At 36.7% G+C, this 20,246-nt stretch overlaps 1 protein-coding gene across 1 annotated transcript in view; it reads left to right on the forward strand.

Annotated features, from left to right (window-relative positions):
- The window catches only part of ABI3BP (ABI family member 3 binding protein), a 263,443-nt gene that overhangs the window by 186,682 nt on the left and 56,515 nt on the right, over positions 1-20,246 (forward strand). The window contains exons 44-53 of the mRNA XM_060150668.1: positions 706-762; positions 1,410-1,481; positions 1,938-1,985; positions 2,738-2,803; positions 5,024-5,098; positions 9,066-9,140; positions 15,356-15,415; positions 15,999-16,046; positions 16,870-16,950; positions 19,269-19,346. Of these exons, the coding sequence (XP_060006651.1) occupies positions 706-762; positions 1,410-1,481; positions 1,938-1,985; positions 2,738-2,803; positions 5,024-5,098; positions 9,066-9,140; positions 15,356-15,415; positions 15,999-16,046; positions 16,870-16,950; positions 19,269-19,346 (660 nt within the window). The remainder of the gene's footprint in view (positions 1-705; positions 763-1,409; positions 1,482-1,937; positions 1,986-2,737; positions 2,804-5,023; positions 5,099-9,065; positions 9,141-15,355; positions 15,416-15,998; positions 16,047-16,869; positions 16,951-19,268; positions 19,347-20,246) is intronic.

The following is a 20,246-nucleotide window of genomic DNA, read 5'->3' on the forward strand; positions in this document are numbered from 1 at the left end:
TTATGTTATTCAACTGTATAGAAATAATTATCTTCATTTGGGTTTGCTCTGTATAATATTAGAGAATAATCACATATCTGATTAAGTAGTCAACAGAACCACTTAGAAGAACTGATTTTATTCTTTACCTTTATTTTTCACTAAGTTACAGACTTGTGGTTCTCTTTAGTAATAAGTTAAACTTCTGCTCTGCTATGTGAAAAGAATGCTCATTCAATTGTGACCATTAATGAAGGAGAAAGTTCTCACTTCAGTAAAGATAACAAAATTTCACCTTACACAATATGAGCCTAAACATTATTGCCTTTCAAAATTAAAAACAAATTTTAAAGATCATACTTTTCAATGCTATTGCAACTCTCTGACATTTATTTTGAAACACCAGATCTTATTTTTAACATAGGATTGTAATTTCTTTTCATTCCTTTTGTGTATCTCTTAATTAGCTAAATGGCGTTTTGATGCTTATGTTGATGGAACAAGGTTCTATGGTTGTTAATGATAACTTAAAATACTTATAAAACTCTGAATTCGGTTATTAGAGTTTCCTTTAGGGTTAATAGTACTATTGTTATTATGGTAACAGCTGACATTGAGCACTTACAGGTACAAGGCACTTGTCTAAATACTTAGTTTGTATGAATTCATTCAATGCTCACAACAACCCATCCTTGATCAATTTTACCATTTTGTGTTTTTTGCTAGTTTCTGAAGTCCTGGAATCGGTTACATTTAGCACTGAGTCATCAAAGGAAGCTATAGGTAATAACGTTCCCCAATGGGAAGTCAGGTATATGTGCTTTTCCATCTCATTGTGGAAGTCATTTTGGGATGTCCTCATGCTTTGTGACATTTCATGGCTCCTCACGTATTGCCTGTGCTCATCCAGTGAAACTTGACAGTCAAATGTTATATACAGCCCATTTTGCTAGTATCTGCTGTGTTGCTATGCAAGTTTCACAATTTCCTTGCTTAGTTTCCTCTCATTGTGAATGCACAATTTCATTTTTTAATATTCTGATCACTTTTAATACAAATATGCACATCCTACTTTTCATTTTCATATTGTTTTTAGGATTCATCCCCATGCTTTCAAAGGACTCACTCTATGTCTTTTTCTCACTAGAATCCTTAAACAAAAATAAGGAAGTTAAATTATCTGCTTTGCTCCAGGTAGAAATTGCTGTAGACCCTGCCAGTTATTGTGTGTGTGTGTATGTGTTCCACACTGCACACTGCCTTCATTTTCTGCCTTCATTGTAGTCATCTTTATAATCTACCTAAATGTTATTTATTCTCACAAATCTATCTACTTAATTAACCTCTGTTTTAAAATTAAACAGTGTTCCATTAAAGTGGGTGCTATGGGCTGTCCACCACTAACCCGCCATTCCCTGTTTCTTCCGTAGCACCAACTGAAATAGATTATGTATATTCCACTGCCAAAGCACCACTCAGGCCAGAGGAGTCAAAGACTGAAGGTGGTAAAGGTTTTCATGCTTCTATTCTTTTATTCAAAAAATTTTTAATTAGTATCACATTTCATGGAATTTGAAAGTTCAAGCTGGGGTACTTAATCTACAGTGGAATAGCTTTGAAGAGCTATAGCTTCTAAAATTCTTGAATTCTTAAAATTAAAATGATAAGTGACTCTCTGAATACAGAAATTTCGGTTTCTCTGTGGTATCTAAATATTGAGGCATAATAAATTTGACAGTTAATGACAGTTAAAACATAAATATTAGTTGGAGGATTAGGGTTATAGAATAGGATTTCCCTCTTGATTCTTTTTTCTTATCCTAATCCATTGTCCTATCTGTAAAAATGTGATGCAGATTCTCAAGAGAATGAGGTGTGTTGATATTCAAGAAAGAGATACTTGACTGTGGCCTAACATCTTAAGCTTTTTAAAATTGTTCTCCTTTGTTTTGATACAGTTGTGGAATCTATTACAAATGTGTCTGAACCACCTGAGATCACGCTAGGTAATGACACACCCTGGCAGTTTTTGCCCTCATTGTCGCCATCACCTGAGAACCCAGGTTCTCCCTCATTGTGAATTCATGTTGCAACATCATTCTTTGTCATGGCAGTTAATTTTCTTTCTAGGTGCTTCTATTCATAACCATTGTCCAAAAAGTGTCTTCTCCCATTCAGCTTTGTATCTAGACCTTGATCTCTCTCTACTTCAGTCACTGAAACTGTCAAATCTAAAGTGTCTTTTTTCCTAATGTTAAACATTCTGCCAGCTTGGTATTACGTTGAATACTTCAGATAATATTTTTTGTATGATGATCCATTTATACCTTCTGCCCTAGCAACATACTTTCCATTAACACTCATTTCATCACATTCATTTACATGTTTGATTCTTTTCTTCATTAGTTAAACAAAATTCAATGCTGCTGAATGGCTTATGCCTTAACATTTAAAATTTTTCTCCTTATGGTTCCTCCTGAACCTATCTTTCTAGCACTATTGGGGATGTACTAGTGTGGAGTGAGGATTTTAAAAGTAAGGCTATTGCTTACCTTGAAAGTATTTTGTAACCTGGCATCTCTAAGCAGCTTTTAAACTAAATGCATTATGAAGAAGTAGGAGTGCTATTTTGCTGTAGACTTGCAATTTGCTTTCTTTTTTCCTTTAAAATCCACTTGTTACCATCTGTTCTGTCATCTGTACTCAAGGTGTGTGAAGTGCTATAGTAACCCTGGGTACTTTCCTTCAATTACCATAGAAACATCACCTCTGCCTTCCCAAACTGTAATCCTACCCAGCCCAGATGAGCCTCAGACCGAACCGGGTAAATACGTTATTTTGTGTTTCATGTAGAAGGTGAGTGTTTGCAGAACTTACAAGAATGGAAAGACAATATATATGGGCACTATTACTAGTTATCAAAAGCCCTAACTTAATCACTGCTCGCAGTATTTGACCCTACCTTTCTGATGCCCCACTCCTCCTTCTATCCATAATCTGTAGCCAGTCATATGGCAGTGTTGTGAACATTATTTAGGATATAACTGAAAAACACCTCTCAGCTACTCTGCAAGTCTTTCATATAGAAAATAGTAATGTTTCTGGTGAAGAACATTTGTATTCTTTTTAAAATATAAATATCCCAATTTTAAATACTTTATCATCTTGACTAGTTTTACAAGGTCTGTGGTCATATAAAAACTATTTTAAGATAGTTAATTTGTTTAAGATTAACCAAAACCTCCAGAAATACTGGAGCATTCCACAAAAAGGGGTACAAGTGGTCGGTCATCTTGTCATTATTCAGGTCCCTTACTACTTTCTACTGCTCCTTCCTGTGGCAGTTTGGCCATTTCACTGCATACAAATAAGAGAAACTGAAGTCAAACTGGTTACTTGGCAAGTCATAAGGGTTTACTTGATGGTGGAATTTGAATATGGGAAAACAAATCATCGATGCGGATAACTAAATATTCTTCTTACAAGGGAAAATTTTCTCAATATCTGCAGGCTCTCTTGGAATGTCAGTTTATCATAAATAAGCCCAAACTTGTATTTTGATGGCCATTAAACTATTTTATATGGCTCTATTTCCAAAGGAGATATGGATATTAATTTTATTCATTGTCCTCTAAAATGTCCTGTTAAATCCTGTTAATATCCTTTGCCTCTTAAACTCTACAGTTTAATTTTTACCAAAATTCCACACTGACTGCATTAACTGGATCTGTGTCAATTATCTCTAACTTTTCTAAAGTTTTGTTAAATAGCTTTAATCATTAATATGATTGAAATATTTAATCGTAGATACTATCAGTGATACTAATCTCATTCTGAATCATTTTTTATAGAATTGCCTCATGACATGCCTTTACCTGCAAGATGGTCTCTTATACCCTGGGGAAGCAAATAGCCTATCAGTACGAACTTCGGCAAGCAAAGCAGTTCAGAGTCAGAATATCACAAGACTAAGGACACCATAGAAATATAGAATTTTAGGGTTGGAAGGGCTCTTAAAAATCCTGTTACTGTTGATGAAGAACCCAATGTTGTAGACCGAGTGATCCGCAAAGCGAACTCTAAATCTCCCAGCTCCAGGCTCCTAAACCAGTGTAATCTCCAACATATCTTGTTCATCTCTCCACAGGCAAGAAGATTCCACTGAAACGATTGCATGCCTTGTATATTTTGACTATCAGGAAGAAGTCCCTACAGACTCAGCTTCTTCTTTTATCTAATAACTCTTATTTTCAGCAAGCTTTTCTTAAGGTGCCTGAAACTCTGTGACCTTGAAAACCATTTTGTTTCTTCTTATCTCTCTTTATCCCAAACACACTGAACCCAACCAAACAAGGTATTTCCACAAGCTGCGATCTTTCATTTGATAATTCTTTTCCTCCAGCAGGATAAACTTTTAATTTTCTTGGTGAAGAAATAATTGATTTTTTACACTGAATGTCCTAGAACTTCTTTGGGAATTGCTCAGCAGAAGAATAACTTTCTTCAATAATGTATCCTTTCAATTTCTGTTCAATTTTTCTTCTCCAATATGACCAATAAAAATTGTGTTTTGTTTAACAAGATTAATTTTTTCCATTAGCACTTACTATTAAGATACATTCATTTTCTAGGTATATTTGGAATGTAATGTGCTTTTTATTTAGAAGAAATTGTATCTCTTTGCACTTAAAATATTATACTGGGTTATTCTGATAAAATGATGTGAACTTATAATGATGAATTATTTTATTATGAAATTTATTTTTAACCTGTTTAATAGGTATTTGAAGTGGATATTTCTAAAATTCCAACAGTTTCATTTGCCAGCTGAATATCTTGGATATCTTTAATGTGCTGCCTTGTTTTTTTTTTTTTCCATTATGATAAGAAAATTACCTTCTTATACTTTGTGGCTCTTTGGGAACTTTAATTGCTGTGTATTTAGGTCTTCAATTACTCAACAAACATCTCTGAGATCCTAGAGGTTTAGGTACTGTGACTCTTGAAGACCTCAAGAGCTCCGAACCTATATCCTTTCTTTTAGTGCCCAAGCAGACACCGCGAGCTCCTCCCAAACCAAAAATATCTCCACGTCTAAGAATCCCACCGACACAGCCAGGTAAATACTTATTTTATATTCTGGCCTGAAAAATTTGATGTTAGTGGAGTTACTCTGTTGAATTATAGCAAGTTAGGTTTTTAACCCTTATAAAATAAGACTTCCTTTGAAACCTAATAAATATTTACATTTATTTTTAGACTTTATCAAAAAGTATATTATTGGAGTAGCTTATTCCAGAAGCTTCCCTGTTGTTATATTATTTGAGAGGGGGATGGAGGAGAATGGAATTTCTTAAAAGAGTAGCCTGCCTACTCCCTTCACTTCTCACAGCTTGAGAAAACCTTCCATGGTCCTTGAATGTCCTCCCCCTGCCAATCACCTAATTTCTTTTTTCTTTCAGTCAATTTTATTTAACATTAGGTCATGAAGATTTTTAATATATATCCTCTTCTGTAAAATAATAACATAATATTGCTTTGGTTGTTTTGCTAGGAATTTTGGGAAGGACCTAAACAAGAGTCATTATAAACTATTTTTTATTCTGTTCAAGAAGCTCTTACTTGAATGATTGAATGATTAACTCTAACCCTAACTTCTCAACCAAGATCTTGTCCAGTTCCTCTGACTGTTTTGGCAGATCTCAATTTCAGGCTACCATAAAATTGACATGCCTCAAAGAAAGCTCATCTTTCCCTCCTTTCAGTTTCTCATTTATATCTGTTGCAGATCCTGAGCATTTTACATCGATTTTTATCCTCTTCCTCATCTGGCCTCTGCAGTCCATCAGTTTTTCCAGACATCTCTAACATTGGTGCCTACTCCAAGCATATACCCAGTCATGCCTAGTCTATTGTCATGAATCAACTGATCTCCTGTCTCTCTTCTCTCCTAATTTAAAATTGTACCACCCTTGGTGCTTAAGTGGCTGATTAATTCATTTCATCAGTTAGTCACTTAACAACTACTTATTGCATGCTGACCTCACACCAGACAATGTGCTAGACACTGGGAATGTGAAACAAAATTTCATCCTTCTGTAGTCAAGGAAGTTATAGTCTAGGCCAGTCCCCTAAATCTAAATTTATTTTTTATACATGGCCCACTTCCAAAAAGCATATGAAGTGCACCTACCCAATTTACTAGGAAAGGAACCCTAACTATGACCAGTGGTCTGGGGAAAGGAAAATGTTAGCAGCATCAAAATTATGCTTGATCTAGGTAGTAGCTCTGAATTACCAACACAAATTCTTTAATCATATCTCAGTATCCCTACTGAAAGAAAAAAACTGTAGATGTGGGGATGGTCTTTAATATCTGAGAGGTATTAACACTTTCTTTAATATTTCTGAGAGAAATTTTACCTATTACTTTTTCTTTGAAGGAAAACTCCTTAAAAAACAGTTCCATTTACTACATCTAGCTAATGATTTTAAATCTGCTTTAATGTATTTTAAAATGTGTTTTTATTTAATTACTAAAACTTCGCTAAAAAATAATATGGGTGTGATATGTAAGTAGATGAAGGTACCAAAGCAACAATCATCTGAAAGAATAAGAAATTTAAAATAATAACAAAAAATAAATTTGAACTATTAATATATAAGAAAAACTGGGAAAAATAATTGATGATTAGTGAATAAGTAATGAATAATAGAATAAGAATAAAAAACAAAGCAAGTATATTAAATTTGTGGATAGGAAACTAAAATCTAACTTTAAGAAATCAGCAGATAAAATCACGAGAAGAAGCTCTCAACCTTTTATGTGAATATAAAGCATAGAACAAATGAGGCAGAAAAAGGAGAAATGGAAAGAAATAAGAAAGCATAAAACAATGAATGATGGAAAAGAAAAGAAAAGATGAGAAACAAGAAGTGCTGGAAGTTAAGACATTGAGGATATAAAGTCCTCATTAGTAACATTTTAAAAAGTAAAGGAGATATGAACTAAGAAGGAAGACTTATTCATAATTTTATCTTTTTGAGCCGTACTCTGCACTTATAAAAATACAATATAGTAAATCAGGAGCTTACTCTAATTTCCCATTATGACACTGTATTCTAAGTTTCAACTTTGTTTGATTTTGATTTAGACCTTTAGCTAACCTTCCTCGACAAGGTAAGCAACTTCAGAATGGATAGATGCATATGCTCAGTGGTTCCACTCTCACTCTGAAACCCCGGAGTGACTGCAGACTATAACAAGAGAGCATCCTGATTCTGTCCCAACTGAGCAAACTCCCAGCCCATCAGCATCTCCCCTGGAAAGTAGCTACAGTCCAAACACTTCTAGCTTTGTCAGGGCAACCTAGTGTAAGGGGACTATTTGGAAAATTGATCATGAAAAAATGCACTCTACTTATTCCTCTTAAAAGTGGGTGAAATTAGGATCTCTCTTACCCAGGAAAATATGAGCTTTACTTAACAGATCCCAGCAATACCCTAGGTTTTTATAGCCTTTCAAGGATATTTGTGTATGTATACATATGTATCACTCAGTAGTTCAAAAACAAATATTTAAACCCTAGTAGTACTCCCTCCTTACCCCTGGCTAGCTGTTGTGAATTTCAGAAGGCCATTTGAATGGGAGAATGTTCTGTTCGTACGTGCAATATCAATATCAAATGCAAATTATTATTGTTGGGCTATAAGGGCATCATCTAACAATAGTGCATACAACTTAAAGAGCAATGCAATGTATTCATCTACCACTGTTTTCAGAATGAAATTCTGTAATTGGGCATGCCACCTCATTTATACTTAAACTATGTTGATAAATTAGATAGCAAAAGTTAAATTTACTATATTTGGCATTTGAGGGGATAGTGGGATCAAAAATTTGGAAGAAACCATCAAGAATATTTCATCATTAAAATACAGGTTTGATTTTTAGATTCCTATGTTCATAAGTGATAATGAACAGTCCTGTTAATGATTTTATATCTAGAAATCTTATAACCATCAAAATTGCTCCTAATTCTTGAGGGGGCAAACAATGTGAAAAGCAAAATATACTCAGATCCTTCAATGTCAAATTTGTAAAGATTCTCCAGAAGTAGAAACAGATATTTATAGGGGTATAGCTTTCACATCATTTTGACATTTCACACTTAATTCTCACAATCACCCTTTCAGTTAGGACCGGTTTATTAATTCCACCTAAAAAAATGAGGAACAAGTTAAAATGTGACCTGAAGAGCTGGGATATAGCGAGCCCAAGTGTTGGGACCTAGCAGTCATGTCTGGACCTCAGTGTTCAGGTCTTGTCTCTGGTGCTTAATGATCACGTGACCCCAGGCAAATAGCTTTAAAGTGAAGCTGATAATTCCTTCCTCTCAGCAGTACGGTGAGAATCAAAGGGCATAATCTTATGAAAGTACTTTTGAAATTGTAAAATGAGCTATAAATAAAGTAGACCTTTTTTTTTTTTTCCTGGTATCTATTACATTTGCACCTTGTTACTCCAAAGGAACAGCTGTGGAAAGACAATTTTGGTTTGTGAACATGTCATTTAAAGGTTTATTTAGAGCCTAACAATTGCCGGGGATGTAGAATGCGAGCCCACCCATTCCATTCCGTCGCCCACTTCTCTTTCTGCTGTTGCTGAGCTGACTTTAAGCTGCTCTTTTCCATACTTCATGGGATCCCATTCTGACTTCACTGAATTCATCTTCACAGAAAGACATAGGGATGGGTTTAAGAAGTCAAGGAAACATCCACAAAAGAAGAACACTCTTGCATTAATTAAATTGCTATCTCTTCTGAAATGATGTTTTAAAAAAATTATTCATCCTGTTCTTATGCTTAGTCAAATTTTGCTATTTCTCAGATTTCATTTTTCTTAACGTATCTGGAATTCTAACTGATCTATTTTTAGAGCTTAAGGTTTACTTTTCCATCTAAATCCCATTTCAATACTTTTTTAAAATCAGTAATCAGTCTTATACTTTGTCGTATCTTATGTGTTAAGCAAGACTGGGAGATGCTAAAACCAAATGACTCATGATCCGAGCTCTCTCTTTCAGCTCCTAAGGTGTTCCAGCATGTTACTCCGAAGCCAAAGACATCACCAAGTCCAGAAGCATCCTATACTCAGCATGGTAAATGCTTTATTTCATGTTTAAACCAAATGCATTCTACAGTCACACTCTGCTGCAATGAAACATGAGGACTGATGGATGTGAGGTCCATGTTTCACTTCTGTTCAGGTACCACGTTGTATCATGCATGATATAATCATTTCAAAGTGTTCATAAGAGTTATCTAAGTGCTCATATGGTAAGTCATTGATATAATGCAAAGGCAGAGAATTATGCCAAGGGTAGAATGCTTCTTCTAGAATTAAAATTCTCTTATTTTTCGACTTCCAAAAAATAACCTACCAATGTTAACTATGCTGTGCTCACGTTTCACCAAGATAAAATAAAGAATTGGGGATTTTCCCACAAAAATGATAAAATGATGTTTTACAAATGGAGGAAATGATGTTTAACCATTTTCTTGGGTTCAAACATTTTACACTATCCAGTATTGAGGGTCTTTTTTTTTTTTCCTTTTAAATTCTATTTTACCCATTCATGGAGCAGTTGCTTGAGTCAAGAAATTTGTTTCACACAGGAAAAAATGATTTCTTTAGTTACAGATCAATTTCTTGCCTATCATTTGAGAAGGCTTTTTGCCCCTTTATGGGGGGAATAATCTCATGTTTGTGGGAGTAGTCAAGGTAGGGACTGCAAGGACCCAGACATTTCTCTAGATCCTCAAGTGACCATACAAAGCTGCTGTTAACTTCACTAATTAGTTCACTGTTGGTTCACTAATAAGCCAAACCAAGTTTTTAACTAGAGTATCTGAGAAATATAATAAGTTCCCCCCCGCTTTTTTTTAAGGTGCAATTATTATAAATTCTTAGATGGTCCTGGAAGCATATAGAACATTCCTAGAACCAAAGGATTTCTGAGCTGTAGCTTGAAATGATGGCATTTTGGAGGCAAGTGAATTCACTTGCTATCATGTTTTCCAGGTTGTATAAGAGCAGGGTGTTACTGTTGCTGTGGGATGGCTAGGTTGTTGCAGGTGGTGATAGGCTGCAAAGAGCCTCTTTTGCCCGGAAGTCTAGACTTTAAATTAGTACTGCTAAGTGCAACAGTCAATATTATAAATGCCAATAAGGAAAAAGCTGATCTTCCCACTTGCAAAAGGTCAGCTTCTTGTTTTCAACTGAGGAAAAAATATGTAACGGAAACGAAGTCATTACAGATAACAACAGTAGATATGAGCGATTATATTCACTTTTCATTAGAGAAAGCAATACTATTGGTCCTGATATGACATAATCTCATTAAACCAATATATCTAATAGTTCAACTTTTTCTTCCTTTTTAAATATCTACTATTTGCCTTAATTCCATCAATACCTTCTTTTTCACAGACACTCTGATCTGTACGTTTGAGCCCTGGAACAACAGCACAAACGCTCTCTCTGGAGCCTTCATTGAGCTTATTCTATTGACTCTCCAGTTCCAAATGTTCAGATTGAATTTTGTCTCTAAACCTAGTGTTGGTCCTGCCATTGTGTCCATCAGGGGTTCCCCTATTGCTCCAGGGGTGTGATGCTACGGGAAGAATCACAGGCAGTCTTTACTACTATTTAATGTTCTCCCAAGTGTTTTAACAGACTGGATTCAAACAGTCTTGGGGTTGTATCTAGGCTCAGGTTTGCATCCTAATGAGCCCACAACCTTGTTTACTGGCTCCTCAGAAAACAGGGTAAATTACATGTAAACTTAATGTGTACTTGTATCTCTGTCCTTTTTATAGAGATAGATGCTCTATAAAAATGTAAAAAGTAGTACTGAAACCAGGACATAGTTATGTTTTAACACAATGTTTATCTCAAAATTTATACTGAGAGATATTAGAAGTGACAAAACTGAATTTTTAGACCGGTACCAAATAAGTCAGTCTCGGATTATCTCTACAGCTCTTTCATTCTATAGATTCCTAGGTATAACACAGGTTTCATCCAGTTAGGCCTTTAGAAAATATCTTTCAGTCACTCAGTTGAATTATCTACAACACTTAATGAGGAATCTAGACAAACTGAGCCCACACATCATGTCCAGAACCAAAACAGAACTGGCTTTTCTTTTGATCTGCCTTGGAGGAATGCTTTTGAATTCAGAGAAAAGGACCTGCCCTGATGCCTGGCTCAACAGAGCTGTGCCTTCTTTGTAGATTTGTTTCTGTACCAAGGGCTGTCTTGGCTTTGTCGGAACTTCTGTCACCACAGAAGTATTTGGATAGACTTCAGTCATCGGGAGCAAACCAGGGGCAAAAAAGTTTAGATTTCAGCAGGCTATCCAATCCTACAAATGTTCTGTAACTGCTCTCTTGGGCAAATTCTAATTTGCAGTCACACATCAGCATTTTTGCAGTTAGGAAAGAAGAGACTAATGCTAAAATGTCTTTTGGAGATGGAATTGCTAGGATGTAGACAATGACTGAATGGTGTTATGGAGAGAAGGATGACACTGTGATTTCTAGCTTGGGCAGGTGGTAGATGATAATACCATTAACTAAGGCAGGGAACACAGAGGGAGGAATGAAGGCTTGTGTTTGTACGTGCTAGCAGGACTGGTGGTTGAAATGTATTTTTGGATATCTAAACAGAGGTCGATATTTAAGATGTAGATTTGGGAGTCATGTGTCTACATATAGAAGGTTCTTAAATCTTGTGAGTGAATGACATCATCCAGGAGAAAGTACAGACAGAAAATAAGAGATCAGAGATCAAAGTCGTAGGGGACACAGTTATATTTCAAGAGTGAACAGAGGAAGAGGAGCCATCAGAATTTGCTGTCAAAAGATCCAAGTAGCAGGAAAGAGGGGCTCGGGAGGCAAGACAGGGAAGGGCAGCCGTCAATGACAGTGAGGTGGACAGGTGTCAGAAGAGCTGTTGGACTTGACAGTGTGGGTCCAAAAGCCTGCATCTGAAACCTGTGGGCCAATGCTTCAGAATTCAGCAATTTTCAGACTTTGGAAAGGTAAAACAGCACATATACCGTCGATTACAAACATATTCATAAGTCTGCAGTGGGAAGTATGAACAGTCACACTACTCAGGATGAATAAAAACTGCAAATAGCCTCAGGTCAGTTCTAGTCAGGTTTTACTGTCAAATAAGTTTAGAAAAAAAAAAAACACTTTCTGTCTTCAGAGCATTTTGAACTTCAGAACTATGGATGAGGCCTCATGGATCCGTGGGTGCGGGAGTGGGTGCAGGAGATCAGGAAGCCAGTCCACAGTGAATGGAGAAGATGCAGTTAAGAGACCAGGAAGCAGAGGCAGATAGAGTTTTTAGATGAAAGGAATAAGAGCAAGAAAGGGATGGTTTGAAGGGGAAGCCATGTCAAGGAAATGGTTATTAATGTTAGGATGTTGGAGCATTTGAGCTGTTTTATAGGTGGAGAGGGAGGAACTCATGGATAAATGGAAATATGGACTAACGGAGAAAAATAGAAGATAATAGAAATAATGGAAAGTAAAAGGCCCCAGAGGAGACGGGAGGGAAGGTGACCCAAGAGCACAGGTAAAACTCTGAAAGTGGTCTCTGAAAGGGCAGGAAACCTGCTTCCTCTCAGACTGGACCTTAGGGTACAAGGTTAGAATAAAGGAAGAGGGAATCTGGAGGTGAAAAGGGTGTGTGGTCTATGTGTGTTACTTTTCTAAGAGAATCTCTTTGTAGCCTATTGCAGGGGTAAACCTTACTGAAGATTCCTTATTCCACCATCTCTATCAGAGAGCAACACCTTCATTCTCTCATCTGCTCTGGCAAAACATTCATGCGTATTCATTTACATTTGTCCATATTGGACATTTCCACTCACAGTTGTCTCATGTTAGTTGAATTGTTCTTTGGAAACGTGCCCTTTATTCAAAAAGACAGTTAATATAACTGGTAAGTTAATTGGTTATTTAATATAAATGGTAAATTGGCTTATACAAATGGGTCTAATGGTAAGTAATCTTATAAAGAAATCAAAACTGCCTTCTTAATAAATTGTCATGATTTACACTGATAAGTTTCCTCCAGCATGGAAGATTTTGGTTTTAAGAATCATGCTCTTATTCAATTAAACATACGGAGGAATGCCACATTGGGAAAAAGAAAAAAACAACTTTGCATTTGTTGGAGCTGCCGGTGACCAAGAGAGAGAATGATTCATATCCCTTTCCTGTGAATATTTCTAGTTCTTTCCTTTCCACTGATTTCACCTGCTTTAGAACGTCTGGCATGGCAGTTATTAAATCATCCCTTCATGGTTAGAAAGTGCCAATTGCAGCAGCAGGGATCTACATTAGTCTAAATTCCTCAGGAAACTAAGGCAGGCCGGCAGTGAATCATGTATTTACAGTATATGGTGGATTTATTGGTAGCACATTTCTTTTTAGCTTCTCCTTTCCTTAATCCGGCTCCTCTCTGTATAGTCTAGCACTGCAACCAGTTAGGATGTTTATAAACTCAGACTGCTCTGTATGGCCGTGACCTTCTCAGACGCACACCAAAGTGCCTTCTCCCTCACCCTCCAGATAACAGTTAGTTTGATTTACAACTGGAAATTCCTCTTATTTTACCACTTCAGTCCTTAAAAATACTACATAGCAAAGGTGAAGTGTTCACTATGGTGATGGGTTTTCTTTAACTTTGTGCACCACTAATCTTTTTGAAGTTACCTTTTTAAAAAGAAAAGTCCAGATATCAAGTTCCCCTGGTGGTTACCCTTTAGCTCATAGAAGTTCTAATGGAGTCACATTTCGTTTCAGTGGACCAAATTCCACGACTGTGATTTCACTCGCACTTGCTTAGTGGCCTAGACTAAGAACAGATGTGATGTGCACGTTAAATGTGATCCCAAAAGCCATAAAAGAGAATGAATGTCCATCTTATATAATCTGTTTCTACACTAATGATAAAGTGCTGCTTGTCCACCTCATGGTACAAAAGTTTTCTTCATCTTTCTTGGAGGCAGAGTTGTAGCCTGAATCCTAATTTTTTTCCTCCAGCACCATATAAGATGCAAGAAAGTTACACTGCATACCTAAGGGTATTTATGAATTCGGTGTGGTAGGAAAGCTTTTCAGTGAGTGAGTAGGGTTGACAAGGACCTCCTTTCAGGGAAACTAAGTTAAAGAAATACATCATCTTGCTCCTGCAAGGAGATTTGCCATAGAAATCTGGTACTAACAACAGGCAAATCACCCTGGTATTTTCCCCAATGAGAGATAAGGTATCAAGTTCCCAGCCTACCATTTTATTTTGCCGAAGTAGAACTGGACACAGGCATTAAAAATATACTGGATATCAGGACTGAATATGATTATTGTTTAGTGTATATTTTTCTCCTTTGTTTTCATGTTCTCATATGTCAGGAGGCCCTAATACCTATACTTAATACCTATTATACTAGAAGCCATATCACTAAGAATGACAAAACTGGCAACATTTATCTAACATTTACTATGTAACAAACATTGTCATAAACTTTACATTCAGTATCTTCTAATGAGTGAGTGATCCTTCCTGCTTTATCTTCTCCCCATAATAACTGTTAGTGCCTTTTAGAATAAAACTTTGTTCTTCCCTTAGATATTCAAGAGTTTTGCCTTTCTTCCTGTTTTCCTCAATTTGCAGGCCATTTCTTTCTTTTTTTTTTTTTTTTTTGGTACGCGGGCCTGTCACTGTTGTGGCCTCTCCCGTTGCAGAGCACAGGCTCAGCGGCCATGGCTCACAGGCCCAGCCGCTCCGCAGCATGTGGTATCTTCCCGGACCAGGGCACGAACCCGTGTCCCCTGCATTGGCAGGCGGACTCTCTACCACTGCGCCACCAGGGAGGCCCAGGCCATTTCTTTAAGATAATGTTGTTTCTATTGCTGTCAGTGGAATTTTAGCAGGAATATCAAATGGCAGCTATAACCTCTTCAGACAAAAACTGACCTATTACTTTGAAGACAACTTGAGGGAGACCTACCTCCTTGTGTTTAATTACATTAGTTTTTTCTTCCTTTTTTTTTCCCTCAACAGAATCTTCGAAATGACCTGTGACCAACTTTGTTTTACTGCCATTAGAACCTTTCCTACACAGTGACATTTTTCCATCTCAGAAAGATGGTCCTCTTCTTGGCTTAGCCCTTTAGCCATTGTGAAAACATCTTGGCTTCATTCATGCTTCCCAGGGTTTTAGGTCTATGGGTTAAGTTTCACTCCAAGTATGACATTTAGAGTGCACAGTGTTTTATAATCTTTTTCTTTCAGTTCCAAGAGATGTGCTCCTTCCCCATAAACCAGACCCTGAAGTCTCTCAGAGCGAACCTGGTAAATGAATTGTTTTATTTTCCCAGTTAGGAAGTGTATTTTTCGAAAAATATTCTTGAGGTAAATATATTTTTGGAATGATTGTGATGTGGAAGAAGTTCTGAGAAAATTATGGGTAGAAAATGTGTATTTCTTTTGGGGAGGTTTAATCATACAATCTGCTTGACAAATTTTTCCCCATGAGAGAATAGTGTAGAATTAGTTTATTTTCCCTGAAAGTATTTTTGTTGAATAGAAAATCATGCTAAATTTATAAGATATAATTATTACCTGAGCCAACCATTTTCACCTTCTTTCAGAATGTAAATATAGCTACATTCCAAATGTGGGTATACTTTTAAGTTAAAAATATGGGTGCCTAATCAAATTTTCCTCATAGTGACAGTGAACAAAAACTTTAAAGTTTCAGTTGAACTAAGTTCCCTGGGTGTCACCTAAGGTATAGAATTTTCTCGTATTTATTATGATCCTAAGAGAATGTTTAAATATTCAAACGGGTACATTGTAGAGACACAGAAACTGGGTTTACTTCACCAGGTAGTAATTCTCATAAATATATTTCTTTGGTTTGCTTTTGGCCTAGTTCTGCAACCTGTTACCTTTAGAATTGATCTGCCAGAGACAACACTAGGTAATGGTTTTCCCATTTGACCCACTCTAATTATTTTCCTGGCTGCCATCAAGATTGCAGGTCTTTCTCAAATGATCACATTGAAACATCATCTGTCCTCAGTCCTCTTCGTTGTTTCATTCTCATTATTTTTACTCTTTCCAAAATAGAAAGGCAGTGGTTTCAAAATAGAAGGGCAATGTTCTAAAGGTTTGCTCTGAAGACCAACTTAAGACAGCTCACTACCGAGCCCATTCTCACTTACCTCATTTGTCTCTGTGTTCAGAATGATTCCACCTTACTCACGCCCACCTAGTTAACTTTTTCTGCTGGTTTAGTGGTTCTCAGCTGTGGTGTTATAACCCACTAACATGCTGTGGAAGATGCTGGCAAGTAATTATTATTAATATTGGTCAAAATACTAAAGTTTGCCACCCGTTTATTTTTTAAAATAAACTTGAACAGACGCCAGGTGCTTGCCACAGTGATGATATTCTCTCTCCTGTTGTAATCCTATGTGCTCTCTTGGATGGGAGAGCTGCAGCTGACAGACCAAGGACCATGTCTTACCCACACCCATCTTAACCAGCTATGGTCATAGAGTATGTCAAGCACTGAATGTCATTTATTATCTATCCTGGTGGAAAAAACAGTTGAGAACCATTATTCTATGTTCCACAGTCATCTTCCTGAAGGTTCTGTGCACACTTAACTTTCTTCTTCCTGACTCACTTAATGTTTTCTGTTTTTCTATTTCAAATAAAGGAATCTCATGTAATATTATTCTGGCCGGGTGCTGGCTTTTGAATCTAAAGATTGACAACCTTGGTACTTGTCTTTTCAGCTCCTTTAGAGACACGAGGCAGCCCTTTCATTCCTATGATTTCACCGAGTTCTAGTCAAGAGGAACTACAAACCACTCTGGGTAAATTTTGTTTTACTATTTCAGTCCATTGAGGACTTAGCATTTTAGGAATTGCCCTTAAAGTAGCCATATGTACTTTTGTGTTCATAGATTTCCAAACCACAGAGGGTCTCTTTTTATCATTATAAAAAAATACCCATTTCACTTGATTCTTTTACATTAACTGTATATTTGTCCTTCTAATATTTATGCTGATTTCTAATATAAAAGAATATTTTGAAACATCTTGACAAAATTCCAATTTTTTTTTTTTTGCGGTACATGGGCCTCTCACTGCTGTGGCCTCTCCCGTTGCGGAGCACAGGCTCCGGACGCGCAGGCTCAGCGGCCATGGCTCACGGGCCCAGCCGCTCCGCGGCATGTGGGATCCTCCTGGACCGGGGCACGAACCCGTGTCCCCTGCACTGGCAGGCGGACTCCCAACAACTGTGCCACCAGGGAAGCCCTCCAATTATTTTTTTAAAAAAGAATCTTCCCAAAGTATATCAATGCTATATTCTTTTGTTGCTTTTTCATATTTGGAACTGCATTTGGTAAGAAAAATTTCATCTAGTATTTGAATATCTTTTGGGGGCTAACTGCAATGCCAAGCAATAGGAATTCCAAAATAAAACTGTTTTAAAGGTTACCCTGGAGAGCTCGCCATCTAATATGAAGACAGGATTTAGCAGTAGCTGTGCTACCCAGTCTTCTGCATGTATTTTTAAAGTTAAGGCATGTAACAACTTTGTGAGGTAGTTTCTATTACTTGCCCCATTTTACAGCTTAGAAAATTGAGGCACAGAAAGATTTAAAAATCTGGTTAAGCCATACAGCTAACGTCAGAGCCAAATTGGAACCCACATACTCAGTCACCAGAGCTCCTGGAATTCACCCCCATGTTATACAATACAATGAATTCATAGAGAAATGAGCAGCATGCTGAGCAAGGAAACTACCTGGGGGTATCAGGGAAGGCTTCACAGAGGAGGTGACATGTATGCCGGGTCTTCCAGTTGGAATGAGAGTTGAAGTTAAAGGTGTGAAAGGTGAAAGACAGATAGGGAAGAGACACAGGGTAGAGAATGGCAGCCAGACTAATCTGATGAGCATCTGAGTAGCCTGGAGGAACACAGATGCATGAATGAGTCAGTAAGGTTGGTTGGAATGAGCTGGCCAGGCTTTCGAAGAGTTCAGCATCAGTGTCTTCACTGTGTGGGAAACCCAATTTTGCCTGACACTTGGCTGAAGATGAACTGGAAAACAAGAGTTCCCAGCTTGTGTTTGTTGGCTTCTCTGCCCTGTTCATGCTACATCCCACATGGCTGTTTAAATCAGTGGTTTTATTTTCCTCCCTTCATCCATTTTCAGATAAACCCATCCTTTGTGTGTGTCTGCTGAAATGAAGTTACTGATCACATTTTAAAATGGAATCCTTTTCAAAGGAAAAACTTTTAAACTGAATGAGCAAATGTATCCTAATTACCAAATACTCATCTATTGTAGCCCAGGCCCTCAAAGTCAACATTACCCACGATGGCAAAGTCAAAAGTACTTATCAAGAACCAGTGCTGGATGTGCTAATTATCTAAATTCCACTCCCTGTTTTTTTTTTTTTAATGTACCCCATTTACTGGACCAACTATTACAAGAATCTCTCTTATGAGCAGAATCCAGATTATAAAACAGGCAGAAAATAAGATGACAACATATTATTTGCACCAAGTATTTCCTTGGATCCAGTATGTAGCAAAGTGAACAGTGTAATTTGCTATGTCGGTATGATGTTGTAATGATTTCAAGATAATATGGGACTGGGAGTATTGCCATACTTATTTTTATTTTGTCAGGAGTAATGTACCAGTATGGCAATAAACAAACTTTGATTTTCACATGAGATAAATAGGATATTTATTCTTCTATGGTGTAAATACACATTATTTTCTATGGTCTATTTTTTTTCCAGCTCACCTAAATAGTTTGTGGAGCTCATGAAATAGGGAGGAAACATGAAGGCAATAATACATAAAGACAGGAGGCATATCCAAGAATGTAGCCATGTCCAGTATCATGAAACGATGATTCTGAACTAAAAGCTTTTGAAATCCTTACAATAATCATTAAAATAATAGTGCAACAAGGCAGTAAATATAATAAATGAGAGTTATTAAAATATACCATTATCTTTGACATACGATGGTTATTGGGCATAGTTATTAATGCAATTTACCCTTTTATCACCGCACAGGATAGAAAAGAGTAGGGTTTGTTTGTTTCCTTTTTGACCCATTCATAATGATAATCATTTAAAGCCAGCCATCTTACTGTGTTTCCTCCAGCAGAAACAGACCAATCCACCCAAGAACTCTTCACAACTAAGTTTCCACGAACAACTGAATTGGCAAAGACAACTCAGGGTAATGCTATTTCCCCACCTCTGGATAGTAACTTTTCCTTCTTTTTTAAGCAGGGAGAAAATTTTCTTTTAAGAATGTAATTTTTCATCACAGTGAGTTAAGTTTTTTCATTGCATAGGTACAGGACATCAGCCAAATAGGAATATTTGTATGAATACCAGTTGAATGTAGGAAAGACAATTTCTTTAGTTAGAGCTGTGCTTTTGAATGTATGGTTGACTGCTTCATGCTGATGACTAAGAAAGAGAGCTCCCATTTTTTTTTCCTTGCTTGACCTTCTTTTGCCTCATTTTCCACATCTGATAAATAAGAATCTTTATTTCCTTCTCCTTCTTCCCCTCCTTTCTCTCTCTCTCATCCCTCTGTCCCATCTCCCAAACTTGATCAATGTGTTGGTATTGTGGCCTGAGAAAGGAAAATCGTAACAAGAAAAATCATTTTTTAATGATGAATTAATATTAAAACATCCAAGAAGCTTTATTCGGGGGTCTCCTTATATTATTTTTTCCTTCTACTTTTTGGGAAGTTAACTCATCTACACAGAGCTGTCTCTCACATCTTCATGCTCTCGGTAGTCTTTCCTTTTTATATCTTTCTGTCCTACTTGGATTGTAACCAGTTGCAGATTTCTAGTATTTTCGTGTTTTCTTTTTTTCCCCTTAATTACGCTCTTTTGCCCATGTCTACCTCTAGCATATGGGAGAAAGCCCAAAAAACAAGGGCAAATAATTTTTAAAGAGTTGTAAGACAAATTTATTGTACTCAATTGTCAGTTATAACTGGGGAGGGAGCTTTGTGGAAGAAACAAAGCAATATGGGGAAATGATAATAAAAGAAATCTAATCTTAAGGTATATATTTTATAATAAGCAGAGCAGTACTTGTTCTAAATAAACATGAC

The sequence above is a fragment of the Lagenorhynchus albirostris genome, chromosome 5 (assembly GCF_949774975.1).
Source record: "Lagenorhynchus albirostris chromosome 5, mLagAlb1.1, whole genome shotgun sequence".
Taxonomy (NCBI): domain Eukaryota; kingdom Metazoa; phylum Chordata; class Mammalia; order Artiodactyla; family Delphinidae; genus Lagenorhynchus; species Lagenorhynchus albirostris.